Here is a 17,010-nt window from a genome sequence, read left to right as displayed (position 1 = left end):
TGCAATGGCGTCCCAGTAATACAATGAAAGCCGACAACAATTGAGCACAAATAACCATTACGTCATTGCACTAAACAATTTCGGCGCGGGAATTTTGAATATCGCGTGTTGAGAGCCGGATGTTTTTATTCGTTTTTATGGTCAATGTGGGTTTGTTTTAAATAAAATCATGTGATTCGTGCTTGAAAATAATTTTTCTAACGTATAAGCCATAATGTTGTGCTTGACGGAGACTTCCTTTAATAATCTCGGCTAGGCCTGAATTAAAAGGTATGATTTTGAGTCCATGAAGGATATGACATTTGACCGTTACTGTCATGTCTTGCATTTAAAATCAGAATTAATTGTGATCAAGTTATTTGCACCCTGGCAACTGGTTTACAATCAACTTGGGCTATTCCAGTTGAAATCAACACACCTCTTCAGTGGCGTAGCTAGGGGTGTTGGGCCCAAGGCTAAGGATACATAATGGCGCTCCTCCCCAATTCTTGTAACAATTGCGTAACAATTTGCACAAATAGAGCCTACCACTTAAAGTGAAGTTGAGCATTTGTCTGAAATTAATTTTTCAAATGATTTTGTGCTGAAATGCGCGCGAAATGTTTTACTTTCATCGCTTGGAGAGGGCGCAGAATCGATGCTGTAATGGTCGATTCGGTGCCCCCTAAGGGTGGCGACCAGGGCACGTGCACCTCTTGCCTCCTATCGAAGACATCACGGTTAATCTCCCACACTGGGAGTGTGAATTGCAATGGGTTTACCTGAATGGGTGACTCCATTTGAAATATACACCACCCTGTATGGGAGATTAAGGTCATGTGATGTATTCCATAGGAGGTGTATGGATTATAACTTGAATAACCCAAATGTGGGTTATTCCTTCATGTAATTTTACACGAAATTAGGGTTAGGGTTAGGGTTAGAGTTAGGGTTAGTTTAGGGTTAGGATTAGGATTAGGGTTAGGGTTAGGATTAGGGTTATGATTAGGATTAGGCTTAGGGTTAGGGTTAGAATTAGGGTTAGAGTTAGGATTAGATTACACGAAATAATTACATGAAGGATCGACCCAAATCTGCGTATCATATTTTCTAATAACTGAATTCAGACTGGGGGAGCGTTAGGGCTTTCAGATAAGAAATAGAGTAGAACTCAGCGAAACCTTGTTTGTTATTATAGACCTTAATAATTAACTCATGATCAATACAAAATTTACAGGAGAGATTCGTTTTTTTGCATCACAAGATGGGACTTCGTGCCGGATGAGGACTTCAATTTGCATCTGTTAGAGGTAAGCACATTATGCACCCGGATGTCGGTGATGATGGGATGGATATGATGATGATGACAGTGATGATGATAATGGTGATATCGGTGAGGATTGGGTGACGATGATGATGATGATGATGATGATGATGATGATGATGATGATGATGATGATGATGATGATGATGATGATGATGATGATGATGATGATGATGATAATGATGATGACTATGACGATGTTGATGTTGATGATGATCAGAATTGGTCGGACTTCTTTTCTTTCTTTCTTTTTTAATATCTTTTATATTGTTTGTCTCATTTTTGATATAAAATGTAATCGATTGAGCCCATATTTATTTGTCAAGCTATGAGTTTGTACGTCTCGTCTAATACCGTAAAACCTCATCTACAAGCATATAGAGTGCTTCTGATGTAAGCTAAATTAGTCCAGGCGCCATTATGGAATTTGAGCAAATAAATTACAGATCCAATCATATACAAACAAGTATTATTATAAGACCAATCTATTGTATTGGCATATTCACGGTCGGTAGTATCGTATTAATTTAGCTTTCATCAAAAACACTATATGCTTGTAGACGAGGTTTTACGGTATTTTAAAACTCGGAGACCAATTAACAATGGGCGTTAAGCATCCATTTTTAACATTATTATGTTTTTACACAATATTTTCTCACACATGAATTAATCAAAACATAATAATGGAACATATCGGACTTAAGCGGTACAATTATTACAAAATGGAAAAAACATTTTGTGAATTTTCCACCAACATTTTCACATGACAAAATAAATACAACCCTATATTTTCCAACTGGGTTGGTCAGAAAAGGGCAACACAGCTTCTTATTTGAGTATGTGACGATGCTATTGAAAATGATAACGAAAATGACGGTGATGATGATGACGATGACGATGATAAAGATGTCCACGACCACGGCTTGAGGATTATATTGTGAAATTATTGATGATCGTTTATCCTTTTTAGGCAAACATGTCACCGAATATGCCTGACGTTGAAGGTCCGTTTTATATATCGTTTTTCACTTCAACTTTGTATAGCTTATTTCGAATATCTGGTGTTGACGACATTCGCAAGAACAACAGTACAAAGTATGTAATTTTCTGAAATATATTTTTGTCGTTTACATATTTCTTATGAACTTGGTTGAAATTTATCTGAAGAGCATATCTTTTAATTCAGTGTACATGTAATGGATATGACACGCAGTGAGCTACATTTGACATGCTTGATAGCCGCATTTAGTGTCGAAATGTTGACACTTCATGAGGTAAATAACACCTATAATTCAAATCACCAATCAGTAGTATCTGGGGCATTTGAGCGAAATTATGAATAGCGCCAAAATTCCCCCTAGTGGTGACTTTTGGCCAGTGGCGGCCATTTTGAAAAAAAAAAAAATGAGGGCAGTATAACGGAAGTTACCTATGTGATTTAAGTAAAACAATGCCCTTATGAACAGTTGATATGTAAACCAGCGGGTTCTTTATTTTAAAAAAAACATGCAATGTTTTGGTTAAAAATAATATTTACAAGTGTTTATAGCGTTGCCAAGAGATACGATAAAGCGCCCTCCTACTGAGTCGGCATATATATCCTGTAGATGCTAGGGTTATTTCACTTGTAATTTTGCATCCTTGTAAGAGTACAGGTTATCAGCCATCGAACAGCATTGCATCATTTTCGTCTAGAAAGTATATTAATCATCTAGGTCAGATGGCTAGTGACGGATGGGGCAGTGAAACAGAGGTTTACTTATGGCAAGAGTGTGAGTCGAGACGGTCAACCATTGAGGAACTGAAGCGTCGACTACAATATCTGCTCAACTACATAGTCGGTGACGAGCTAGAACAAAGTTCGGGTGCATTGATGAAAGAAAGGCGCAACGGATATCAAGCAGATAATCCGAGTCAATTGCAGCACATCTGTATAGCCTGTGAGGATCCATTGTTTGACATAATCTACGAGGAAGCCCTAGATAAACTTGATCTGGGATATGTGCAAGCTATATTCCTGGAGTCAGCTAAAATTTTGCAACTTGATCCTAAGGTGATTGATTTCGACGAGATTGTAACCGAATCTTGTGCAAAATGGGGCAACAGGGAGTATCGCAATGGCAAGGAATCCTTCCATGGACCTGCACAGATGCGATTTATGCATCTTGGAAGTCACTTATGGGGTTACTTATCAGAAGCAGAGGCAGTGCATGCAGCACGCATGAAAGTGGACAGGCTGACAAAACGTTTCACTCAGCACTTGTCAAAAGACTAAACTAAAATGAGAGGACAATTCTCGACACTGAAACCGAAAAGATACTTAGATCTGTGTGACTTTCTCCAGTCAGCTTATCATCGCTTCTCAGAGTACCTGACTTGGTATTCTTCTATGGTCTTTATTATTAAAAGTGCCAGATTATCTGATTATGTATATATTGCCTTCATCAAAGCCAATTCAATTGACAATCACAAGAACAGAGCCATACAATGTACAAAAAATGTAGATAGGGTATTCATAGATCTGGCTGGTCCAAGTCCAGGGGTCCAAGTACAACAGATGTCGCTAAATGTGTCACAACAAACTGATCTTTCTCTGGAGCTGTCTTATAAACAAGGAACTGAATGCTTCTAATACACTTGTTTTGCTGGACATGTAAAGTAGCTATACCATGTGTGAACAGAGTGTCATGTCTTCATTTGGAAACAATGATTTTTACCATGCATTAGCACTTATGATATATGCAAGTTATTTTTCAGTGAATGCAGTGAAGCAACGACTAACATATTATAGTCACTGATATTGTCTGAAATCATGTCATTGGAACTTGACTGGAGCTGTTATGTTATATGCAAAAATCAAGACAGAGTTGTGTTTACATTTGACCATAATGCCTCTAAGAGGTCTCTAACAATACTTTGTATAATATTATTGACCAGATACATGTAGAAACGCATTCTGTTTGTTGCTGAAGGTTCAAAATATGTTTAGACATTTAAAAATATTACGTCCAAATATTGTAAGAATTGCTTGGGCAAAATAAAGCTCAGATGAATAAAGAATTAAATCAGTATTCCATTGTTTTTCTTGTTTTTCCTGTTGTCTATTTTATTACCACAAATTCACACTTTCATATATCAAACAATTGTGTAAACTTATGATGTTATCAGGCATGAGAATTTTCCCTTTTTAAAAGGGAGCAGTCAAGGATGGTATTCAGGGCCAACATACTTATTTGTATACGTTAACAGCCCAAATCAACTCTAGACTATAAACAAGGAAGTAACATAAAATGGTCCAATATTTTAAGGGGTTACTTTAGAGAGTCCAGCAGGGTATTGCAGCTTATATGTTATATACATTTATTGTTGTTGTCTCGTTAAGTTGCTAATACACGTGATATTTGAAAAAATTGAAAGTAACAGATTACATCTAGACCATGCCTTAATATGAAGTACATTGCCTATTCCTAAATGTGTTATAAAATAAAATCCAAATAGTAACAACAACACAGTACAGTACAAGAAGATAAATGTCTCGCATTTTACAATTCTTTAATTATAGACTTTTAAAGGCTAAAAACGGTACAAAACAACTGCACGGATTCTTAGTTGTCCAATGAACTCACACTGTTTCTTTGTATACAATAAGTTTATAACATTTAACCTCAGGGGTGCCATTCAAACTTTCTGAGTACGTGCCACTTTTAAGAGCCATATTTTTAAAGCTCCTCACACTTTCAAAACTGGTAGATTACAAGTGCATTTCAGTTCTGATGAATATTGGCATTTAGGTTCAGTAAATATCACCTCAAACCTCAATAAATTTGATAATATCAGAATAATGTTGCTCAAATTCAGACATTTTACCCCACAAAAATCAAATTCAGTCTCTTTAAATCCGCCATTTTAGGCTAATTCGCTACATTATGATCATCATAGTGTAAACTCATAGAAAGCACATTTTCTATCAAAAAATTATTTTACACCATCTCCCGACACATCCCAATTAATTTTTAGCCCTTGCGGTTTATGCAGACCACTTCCAGTCCAGTCTTGGAATTTTGCGAAAAATATTCCATATCAACATCAAACAAATATTTCAAACCCTTCTAAAACAGGGATTGGATTATAAATTCCACAAACTCCTGTTCATAACACTACTGTTATGATTCTTTCATACTGGTTCAACTAGCCTTCTTTCATCATCTAAACAAAGGTTACAATGAGCAATTGAGTAACAAATTGATCAGGATGAGAAGCAAAATGAGTAACAAATTAACCAGAGTGATCAGCAAAATTAGCAAATAAGTAACAAATTGAGCAGGATGAGCAGAAAAATGAGCAAAGGAGTAACAAATTGAGCAGGATGAACAACAAAATGAGCAAATGAGTAACCAATTGAGCATGATGAACAACAAAATGAGCAAATGAGTAACAAATTGAACATGATGAGCAGCAAAATGAGCAAATGAGTAACATATGAACAGGATGAGCAGCAAAAATGAGCAAAGGAGTAACAAATTGAGCAGGATGAGCGGCAAAATGAGCAAAGGAGTAACAAATTGAGCATGATGAGCAGCAAAATGAGCAAATGAGTAACATATGAGCAGGATGAGCAGCAAAAATGAGCAAATGAGTAACAAATTGAGCAGGATGAGCAGCAAAATGAGCAAAGGAGTAACACATTGAGCAGGATGAGCAGCAAAATGAGCAAAGGAGTAACAAATTGAGCATGATGAGCAGCAAAATGAGCAAATAATTAGTAACAAATTGAGCATGATGAGCAGTAAAATGAGCAAATGAGTAACATAAGCAGAATGAGTAGCTAAAGAAACTATAAATATCTGGTTTTCTTCATGTTTCTAATCATTAAGTTCTGAACTTTCAAAGAAACAACATGAATGCCTTATCAGCTGCCGGTAAACCCTATGCTTGTTCCTTGTGCAATAAAATGTTTGCTCGCCAGTTCAATCTGAAGCGACACAAAGAAACTGTACATGCTGTTGAAGAGTCTGAAAAAGATGAAGATTCTGAAGAAGATTCAGAAATTGACAATTCTCCAGGAGATAATTTTGAGCCAGACTATTCTGATTCAATATCTGAGGATTCAGATTCCAACAGCAAAATAAAATCTGAATCATCTGATGGAGAGATGTCTGGTGACGAGTTTGAAGACAATGCTGCATATCAAGAATTGTATCAGCAATCATTAGAAGAAACTCAAGCGATAAGGGATGAAAAATACCAGAAGTATATCAACCAGGGTATGGATGAAGAACAAGCCAATGAAAAAGCCTATATTAAAACTTTATGGGCACTTCAGCGGACCTTTTTAACAATTACATGACATATTTGTGGCGTAATATTCATCTGAAAGACGACGAAACTCACCAGGAGATTATGGATGATCTTGAAGAGAAAATAGATGGCGACTTGGACATACGCAAAGCTCTGAACATAATGAAGAGAGTAATAGCTAAACATAGGAGCAAATTTGATGGTCTTTTCGTTTACGATGAAGGGACGGATGAAGGAATGGAAGAGGATGATGATGACAGCGCTTGAAAAGGAACCAAAATTACTTTACCAACACAACCACCACCACTAAACGTGCTAAATTAAAGTACTTTAAACACTATACTGTAAAATAAATAAATACCAGTGCTGTATATAGTTTAATACTTATTATAAAGTATATTTGATATTAATTCTGTACATAAAACCATCATGTTATATTTACAAATAGCCTTTAAAAGTCTATAATTAAAGAATGTAAAATGCGAGACATTTATCTTCTTGTACTGTACTGTGTTGTTGTTACTATTTGGATTTTATTTTATAACACATTTAGGAATAGGCAATGTACTTCATATTAAGGCATGGTCTAGATGTAATCTGTTACTTTCAATTTTTTCAAATATCACGTGTATTAGCAACTTAACGAGACAACAACAATAAATGTATATAACATATAAGCTGCAATACCCTGCTGGACTCTCTAAAGTAACCCTTAAAATATTGGACCATTTTATGTTACTTCCTTGTTTATAGTCTAGAGTTGATTTGGGCTGTTAACATGGTTAACGTATACAAATAAGTATGTTGGCCCTGAATACCATCCTCTGACTGCTCCCTTTTAAAAGGGAAAATTCTCATGCCTGATAACATCATAAGTTTACACAATTGTTTGATATATGAAAGTGTGAATTTGTGGTAATAAAATAGACAACATGAAAAACAAGAAAAACAATGGAATACTGATTTAATTCTTTATTCATCTGAGCTTTATTTTGCCCAAGCAATTCTTACAATATTTGGACGTAATATTTTTAAATGTCTAAACATATTTTGAACCTTAAGCAACAAACAGAATGCGTTTCTACATGTATCTGGTCAATAATATTATACAAAGTATTGTTAGAGACCTCTTAGAGGCATTATGGTCAAATGTAAACACAACTCTGTCTTGATTTTTGCATATAACATAACAGCTCCAGTCAAGTTCCAATGACATGATTTCAGACAATATCAGTGACTATAATATGTTAGTCGTTGCTTCACTGCATTCACTGAAAAATAACTTGCATATATCATAAGTGCTAATGCATGGTAAAAATCATTGTTTCCAAATGAAGACATGACACTCTGTTCACACATGGTATAGCTACTTTACATGTCCAGCAAAACAAGTGTATTAGAAGCATTCAGTTCCTTGTTTATAAGACAGCTCCAGAGAAAGATCAGTTTGTTGTGACACATTTAGCGACATCTGTTGTACTTGGACCCCTGGACTTGGACCAGCCAGATCTATGAATACCCTATCTACATTTTTTGTACATTGTATGTCTCTGTTCTTGTGATTGTCAATTGAATTGGCTTTGATGAAGGCAATATATACATAATCAGATAATCTGGCACTTTTAATAATAAAGACCATAGAAGAATACCAAGTCAGGTACTCTGAGAAGCGATGATAAGCTGACTGGAGAAAGTCACACAGATCTAAGTATCTTTTCGGTTTCAGTGTCGAGAATTGTCCTCTCATTTTAGTTTAGTCTTTTGACAAGTGCTGAGTGAAACGTTTTGTCAGCCTGTCCACTTTCATGCGTGCTGCATGCACTGCCTCTGCTTCTGATAAGTAACCCCATAAGTGACTTCCAAGATGCATAAATCGCATCTGTGCAGGTCCATGGAAGGATTCCTTGCCATTGCGATACTCCCTGTTGCCCCATTTTGCACAAGATTCGGTTACAATCTCGTCGAAATCAATCACCTTAGGATCAAGTTGCAAAATTTTAGCTGACTCCAGGAATATAGCTTGCACATATCCCAGATCAAGTTTATCTAGGGCTTCCTCGTAGATTATGTCAAACAATGGATCCTCACAGGCTATACAGATGTGCTGCAATTGACTCGGATTATCTGCTTGATATCCGTTGCGCCTTTCTTTCATCAATGCACCCGAACTTTGTTCTAGCTCGTCACCGACTATGTAGTTGAGCAGATATTGTAGTCGACGCTTCAGTTCCTCAATGGTTGACCGTCTCGACTCACACTCTTGCCATAAGTAAACCTCTGTTTCACTGCCCCATCCGTCACTAGCCATCTGACCTAGATGATTAATATACTTCTCTAGAAGAAAATGATGCAATGCTGTTCGATGGCTGATAACCTGTACTCTTACAAGGATGCAAAATTACAAGTGAAATAACCCTAGCATCTACAGGATATATATGCCGACTCAGTAGGAGGGCGCTTTATCGTATCTCTTGGCAACGCTATAAACACTTGTAAATATTATTTTTTAACCAAAACATTGCATGTTTTTTTTTAAATAAAGAACCCGCTGGTTTACATATCAACTGTTCATAAGGGCATTGTTTTACTTAAATCACATAGGTAACTTTCGTTATACTGCCCTCATTTTTTTTCAAAATGGCCGCCACTGGCCAAAAGTCACCACTAGGGGAATTTTGGCGCTATTCATAATTTCGCTCAAATGCCCCAGATACTACTCCAATCATTCGACACTTTTGTAAACACAACCTAAACCAGGCCCGCGGAACTCGGTACAAACTTCTTACACCGATTTGGATGACGTCGATTCGTAAGAGACACAAAATTACCACTCGTTAAACGTTTACAGTGGCGTAGTGTCATAGCCCGGTGTCATAGGGGCACGTGTCTCACCATCGATCCGCAGATAGAAAACTTGTCGGAAAACGGCTTGTACCGCCCCTCATATTAGGCCTGGCGCCACCAACACCCCTCACCCTGCTATCGTGGACGGTGCCCCCACCTCCATATGATGAAACATGCTGCTCCACTGCACGTTCAGGTATTAGTATGTGACGTGTAATGTGAAGTGACCATAGAATCTTATTTACATTGGGCTCTGTTGAAGAGACGGTTCAAAATTTAAATCATGAATAGGCCCTAATTGTATGCAAGAATCACATTTTTGTACCGTTGACTAGAATTAGCCCCACCCTGCAGCTGTCAATACACAGCTACGAATCCAATGTCGAAGCTTAGGGCTATAATCATTTTCTAAATCCTTATGATCAGCGCAGTGACTTCATTTCAAAACCATCAAACATGGTAAAACAATGCTTTTGCAGCCGGACTAACATATATGTTTTCCCTTTTCAGACCATCATACATCATAAGAGACAGTGACGTCATGTTAAACAGTATTCCAAGTTGCTACAACTCATCGAACATATCATGTGCCAATACAGTAAGTAAAATTATGCTTAATGATAAGGGAAATGTTTAATATAAATTGAAAATTCTGCCATTGAGGTTCATTGGCAACTAAAAGCGATCTCCGAAAAATATTGATACGTTCGCAGTTTAACAAATAACGGTTAAAATGAAAGCCATTATTTGGGGGCTAATTATTGTATCAATTTGAAAGGCCTGATACCAATGTAAATATTTGTTTGGGTGACCCAAGTTCATAGTCATTAAGGCTCGCGCTCTTTTTTACAGATTGCCTGGAATTTCATATTAAGGTTTCAGCGATAGCCCGAAAAAAGGTGGTATGTTTTTGAAAAGCGTTTCCGCTTGGAATGTAGATATAGCTACCGTATTGTTGATATTACTGTTCGCAATTTTAATGTATGCACTCTTTAGCCGACAATTTTCAATGCATTTTACACGCTAGAAATGTTGCTTGCATGAATACCGATATGTTTAACAGTAGGTAATAGAAGATTATGTAACCTCAAAGTCGGCCATCGATGGGTTGGCTTTGGTTTATCTTTATCTGTTTAATGAGAGTGCAAGCACCGCCATACATACATTCTCCCAGCCACATTTCCCTAACATAATATGAGATTAAAAAAAGAAATTTATATTGTCAAAGGCGCCGGGCGGGGCTCGAACCCACGCTGCTGCACTGCGCCACTATCATATTATACCATAACACCAGCGCCTTAGACCGCTCGGCCACGAAGACTTTCTGATGTCATCGTGAAAATTTAAACATATATAATATTAATAAATCGCAACTTCAACATACTCAGGGCCGGATATACTTTTTGGGGGCCCTGGGCCAAGCTTAACTTTGGAGGCCTCAAACTCACTCAACTGCCCAGTTTTGGTTTAGGTATAAGATCGATAGTGGCAGCGGAGAGATGAGCATAGGTTTTACTTGATATTTGCATGAAGCACACGAAAAATATTAAATTCAGACTAGTTTTTAGCCCCAAATGAAGGTGAATTTTGGTACGTAAAGGGCCAGTGCGCACAAAGCTCGCAAAATGTTGCAATTTTACCCAACTTTTGCCCAAAGCAAGGTGTTTTCAGGCTAAAAAGGAATATGCACAGGGTCCTTTTGGGGGCCCCTAAAATTTGGGGCCCTGGGCCCTGGCCCATCAGGCCCAATGGTAAATCCGGCCCTGAACATACCATGTGACAAGCAAAGATATAAAACGTATCATATTTTGGAATTTTATCTGCTTAAAACATTAATGTGTATTATAATAGATCTACCATTATTTATATTGTTGAATTCTCAAGCGCATAGAGACAATTAATACGAGCGGCCTATGATACATACACAATACATAAAATCGATTTTGATTTCGGCCACGTGCCCTGCTGTGCTTTCCCGCAAGTGGGCGGAAGTTGTATTACGAACTGCATCCGAACTCCATTTTGAAGTAAATGCTTTTGACAAGGCATTGGACTGTTCCAGTTTGCATTCAAAATCCACATTAGACCCCTAATTTTATTAACGAAATCAAAAGATTAGATTTATCATAACAACAAAGCGTAAAATCATTTGTGGGGTCTAATGTAAATGTTACATAACAAATTTACCGTTTTTACAGAATTTATTTTCAATTCCAAAACAAATGGCGTATATAAGATTGAAATAAATTCTCTACCTTCTATACTAGATCAATTTTGACGCAAGTTGTTATCAACAATAATGATAGATGTACAGTTAATATTCATATATTCCATTACCTATCTGATGGTACAGTTTTTACACAGAAAATATTTATTTGAAAAACCTGCCACTCTGCTTTTTGACCTGTGCAATAATTACAATTAATTTTTTTCTTTTTCTAACAGCAAGCGTTTCTAAAATGCAGTATGGCGAAATGTGGTGCAGGTTTCTACATACCGAATATGGGTTTCTATCATGGCCTCTGATTTATTTCCTTCAAGAGCGCCGCTCTGCGCCGACCAATGCTTTGGAGCGTAATCACTCAATCAGATTCTTGGTTTGTTGTTTTGATTGTCAGATGATTGAATCAGCCTATCAGAACCACAATTCCATGTTTACGCTGTGTACGCTCTGAAAATGAAAGCTCAGTGCCGTTCTTCTCTACCAGAGAAATTACCTAATAAACCATAACGAAGTAGTAATAATTTCCGAATGAAAATGATATGTATTTCTTATTTTCAGGAATATTCCCTTTGCCCGCAGTGCATAACACAAAGTCAGGTAGAAATGTTGAAATCGTTAGTTTTTGAGCAGCTCAATAGACACGGCATGAAACGTGTGTTCCACACGCAAAGGGTGAGTAGGTTTTTAACAGCCTTAAAGAGCCAGTGGCGTATCTCCCGTGGGACGTGCAATATCAGTTAAAGACCAAAAAGCGAATGCCATTAAACTTCCTTTTTCGTAATGAGCTTTTTGTTTTTTGTTTTTCGATTTGGTTTGTTTTTTCGTATTTGTTGTTTATTTATTTATTTGTGTATTAATTTATTCATTTCTGTCCATACAGATGGATGATTTTAGCAGCAACAATACACAGCGTGTCAACATCAATCTTGGTAGTAGCTTCGATTTATACCACGATTGGCTGTCGCACAAATGTCAGTTGGATATGTATTGGTGCTATTAACTGCAAAGCCACCTCAGAAGATTATACTCTTAAAATATCTCAAGCAGGAAGTGTTGTAATGTGAAAATATAATGTTTATAATTAGGCTTGGAATGTCCAGAATACATCATATGTTGTGAAAGTGTGAATGAAGAAATTAATAGCTATTAATATAATGGGGTTTAAGTATATAAGAAAATGTACATGATTTTTGGCAGAGATTATGACAATGTTGTAGTGGGCTGTATTCAAGGAAAAAATGGTTGGCACAGTTTGCCTGTCTTTTGGTATATCTCTACCCCCCCCCCCCCCCACTCCCCCAATTCAATGTTGGACCAAGCCATGTTGTCAACAGGCTTGTAAGACCCTCCAACATTGAAAGATGGTGAGTGGGGAAGGGTGATATATAGGGGGTAGTCTGTACTTCACATATATTGCATGTATGTTTCACTCGCCTCTCCAATTTTGATAGGGCACGCATTTCAATTGTTTAGTGCAAGTGTGCCCACTATTTTTTTTCCTTGATTGTAGATAATGTACTTATTTCCACATGCCTTCAAAGAAAGGCAATTGCGAGTCAACCATGTCTTATGTAGTCAATGTACTACATGATCCAGTTATAAGGGAGAAGAGCTAGAATACGTCAAAGTGCGTACCTCTTCCAAGAAATGAATATATTCTTCTGTCAACTTGCTAAACTTGTGTAAGTCTATAATGGATTATCAATATAATATTCGCTTGGTGCAATAATGGTGAATTCTAAAATATAAAAATATGGTCCAAGCATACATTCAAACATAATGATTCATCAATCATTTTTGCATAAGAACAAATGATAATGAGACAAAATGATGGGTGTTAGCACAATTAATCCTTGAAATAAGGGATCATAAAAAAATCAATCCAAGGTCATCAGAGGCCAAAGGTCATATGGGTCCAATGTTAAACTTTGTTCAATTGGGCTTAAACTTGGTGCAACGCATCCTAAATAATTATGAGTGGAACATGAAGAAGTCAATCTGAGGTCACCCGAGGCCACAGGCCACTTGTGTAATCATGAAAAAAATCGATCTAAAGTCATCAGCGGTCAAATGTCAAATGTTAAACTTTGTTAAATTGGACTTAAACTTTGTGCAAAACATCCCTGATATTAGGGGAGCATGAATAAGCTAACCTGAGCTTAACTGACGTCAAATATCACATGAGGTCAAATGATAAAATGGGGATGGGCCAAGCATTCCCGTTGAATTTTCAGATACGTGACTAGACTATGCCATAGTCGAATTTTGATAAATAAAAATACGCTATTATATATTAATCATGATGATGAGCGCATTTCGTTGAACTCAAAATTATACTAATGGTTATTACAATTAAAGTGTTCAATAGTAAATGGTCATAAAGGGTTTATATAATAAGGACCGTTCACAAACACTTGTAAGGGGGGCTTGGTGCAAAAAGGGGGCCCAGACAATTTTTGACCCTCCTAATGGGGGGCCTGAAAAAATTTCCTGGAAAAATTAAGTTTATATGCTTTTCTATGGGGTTGGCCCATAATTTTCATGTCAAAAAGGGGGGCCCCTGAAATTTTTGAGGTCTGTAAAGGGGGGGCCCGAAAGTTTTTCGCGATGAAATTTTTTGCATCAGCCCCCCCTTACAAGTGTTTGTGAACGGTCCCTAAGTAACAGTAAAAGTAAAGTATACGTAGGCCATGTTATTGAATGCAACATATCCTGCATAGTTATAATGGCTTACTTCAATACTGACCAATTCTGATTTTGGAATCTACCAGTTTATTGATAGCCAAAGCCCGAGTAAAATATGTACTTTGAATTTTGAGCAGGACTTTGATCGAGGACTTTGCCCCTAACACACACTGTCAATCCAATTTAATCGCAAGCCAAAGCATGGAGAGTATAAGACGCGCTAGACGTACGTCATGCACCTAATGAGAGTTTAACTTTTGCGTCATCCACAAAGCGCCGCAAATTCCACAAATAGGTGTGTACGATGTAGTTCTGGGCGACCAATTACAAGCCAGATTTTTAGATGCATTACATCATGGCCAATTTTAGTAGGCCAGAAATCCGACAATCTCATCCATAGACAGCCGTGTTAAGCATGTAAACCGCTTGGGAGGCCAACAAACAGCTTAAATGTAAGAGCCAGATTATGCAAAATAGGCAAGTGGACTGCGGAGAAGTCTAACCTCTATCCCCATCTATGTTTGTAAATAATATTTTCTTGTACAAAAGTTCTTTATCTTTTCTTTGAACAAGTTCATTAAGAATGTTGATTTCAAATGTGAATATTGTTCATTTTGAACAATTCCAACTCAAAACGAAGGTGATTTGCTCACGTTTTAGTGACGTTTCACCACTACACTATTGGCTTCTTCAGACTGGCAACTCATCACGCCCTCTACGGTGCATCCTGTTGCCTATAAAAGCAAGCAGTCAGATGTGATGAGTTGCCAGTCTGAAGAAGCCACTAGTGTAATGGTGAAACGTCACTAAAACGTCAGCAAATCAACTCCGTTTTAGTTGGAATTGTTCAAAGTGAACAATATTCACAGTTCAAAGGTTCTTTTGTTTCCAACGGCCCCTATTAACCAAAACAGTTATTGACAAAAATATTGCAAAATTACAAAATAAATAGAAATCAGCCCTCAGTGCAACACAAGCGTAAAAATGTTCGAATTTAACATTTATACCATATTTTATAATCGACTAGACCATTGATGTGCCTATTATATCATGACCTCCGAGTGCAAACAAATATTGCTTTACAGACCACTTAAACAAACGAACTTGTTTGAATAAGAAACTTTGAATTGAAACATTTGTCACATACACATACACCCAAACATACACCCAGTGGCGTAGCTGGGGGTGGGCAGGGCCCTGGGTGGAATTTTGCAGGGACGAGGGAATTTTGCAGGGACAAGTGAAAAAAGAGAAAGGAAAGGGGAAAAGAAAAAAGAAAAGAAGGAAAAAGGAAAGGAAAGAAGAAAAAGAAAGAAAGGGGAAGGAAGGAAGAGAAAAGGAAGAGGGAATGGGTAAAAGAAAGGGTCAAGAGGGAAGGAAAAGTAACAGAGAGGAAACGAGAATAAATAAAAAAAGAGGCAAATAAAAAGGGAAGCCTAAGAGGAATGGGGGAATAGGGAGAGGGAAATGAAAGAGGGAAAAAGAGGTTTAAGAAAACAACTTGCATGTTAATTGTGGGGAAACAAATCATGCACAAGGGGAAGGAGTGTAAGAAAGGGGAAGGAATTGAAGAGTATGAAGAAGGAAAGGAATTTTAAGGAATGGAACGGAAAGTGATTTGAGGGGGAAGTAATTTATTTAAGTGAGTGTAATGGAGGGGCGAAGGAATGAGAGAAAAGGGAAGAAATTAAAGAAGATGAAGAAGACGGAAAGAGAACGAAGGGGCACTAAAGGAAAAGAAGCGGGAGTAATTTAGGGGATGTAATTTAATGGAAATGGAAGGAATGAGAGAAAGGGGGAAGAATTTACATGGTAAAATTTTCACATAAAAACGTTACAAATGTATGCAAGGAGGCTTCTCCTCATGGTATAAAAATGACCAAAAACCCCTGAGCTTCAGGGGGCTTCGCCCCTGGGACCCCCACAGGGCCCTAATGCGGGCCCCTGGACCCCACGCCAGTATTAAGGCTCTATTCGCTACGCTCGCTCGCTTTGATCTATTTCTTTGTCAACTTCGGGGGAAAAAATTTGGAGCCCATGCCCACCCTGGCAGAGAGGGCTGGCTACGCCCCTGCATACACCCTCCGCTCTACACCTACTCCTACATAGCGTACAACAAGGCTTTTGTAGACCGTCATTTCATGAAGACCACAGATGGTGCCCGGGGCACTCCCACTTTGGAGGTGACGCTGTCACCCACAGACCTCTTATTGCAAACACATGCTCTGTCACCCGAACACCCCTAATTTTTCCATTTGATCTGTCACCCAAGACCTTTTTTTTCAATTTGAACAGCAACTTTCATTTATCATTAAATTTTGAAGCCATTTAGAACTAGAAAGTCAATGTTTGAGGTTTCGGTGGCGCTGTTTCGGCTCTCACCCAAAGGTTCCATTAAAAATGAGGGTCATGTTCTCACCCAATGACCCCATATTATTTACATTTTGCTCTCACCGAATGCCCCTTACTGTGAAAGTGCCAGCCCTACACCTATATCCATTTATATTAAAGTGCCCCCCCCCACCGGGAGCTGGTATGATGAACTAGAGCAGAGTCAAGTCAATAAGGAACAGATGCCCATAACCCACATCCTCTACCACCCATCCACACGCAAACAAATTAATGAATAAATAAATAAGTTAATTCATTCATTCAT

The 17,010-nt window shown here is 37.7% G+C and overlaps 1 protein-coding gene across 1 annotated transcript in view; it reads left to right on the top strand.

The window, feature by feature from the left end:
• The window catches only part of LOC140165019 (probable tubulin polyglutamylase ttll-15), a 30,044-nt gene extending 17,126 nt beyond the window's left edge, over positions 1-12,918 (top strand). The window contains exons 8-12 of the mRNA XM_072188431.1: positions 1,217-1,289; positions 2,274-2,398; positions 9,956-10,043; positions 12,228-12,341; positions 12,550-12,918. Coding sequence (XP_072044532.1) covers positions 1,217-1,289; positions 2,274-2,398; positions 9,956-10,043; positions 12,228-12,341; positions 12,550-12,669 — 520 coding nt within the window. The 3' untranslated portion in view covers positions 12,670-12,918. The remainder of the gene's footprint in view (positions 1-1,216; positions 1,290-2,273; positions 2,399-9,955; positions 10,044-12,227; positions 12,342-12,549) is intronic.
• Positions 12,919-17,010: the final 4,092 nt, after the last annotated feature.

Source organism: Amphiura filiformis, chromosome 11 (assembly GCF_039555335.1).
Source record: "Amphiura filiformis chromosome 11, Afil_fr2py, whole genome shotgun sequence".
In the NCBI taxonomy this organism is placed as follows: domain Eukaryota; kingdom Metazoa; phylum Echinodermata; class Ophiuroidea; order Amphilepidida; family Amphiuridae; genus Amphiura; species Amphiura filiformis.
The sequence above is the reverse complement of the archived record's forward strand: the minus strand, read 5'-3'. Positions and strand labels throughout refer to the sequence as shown.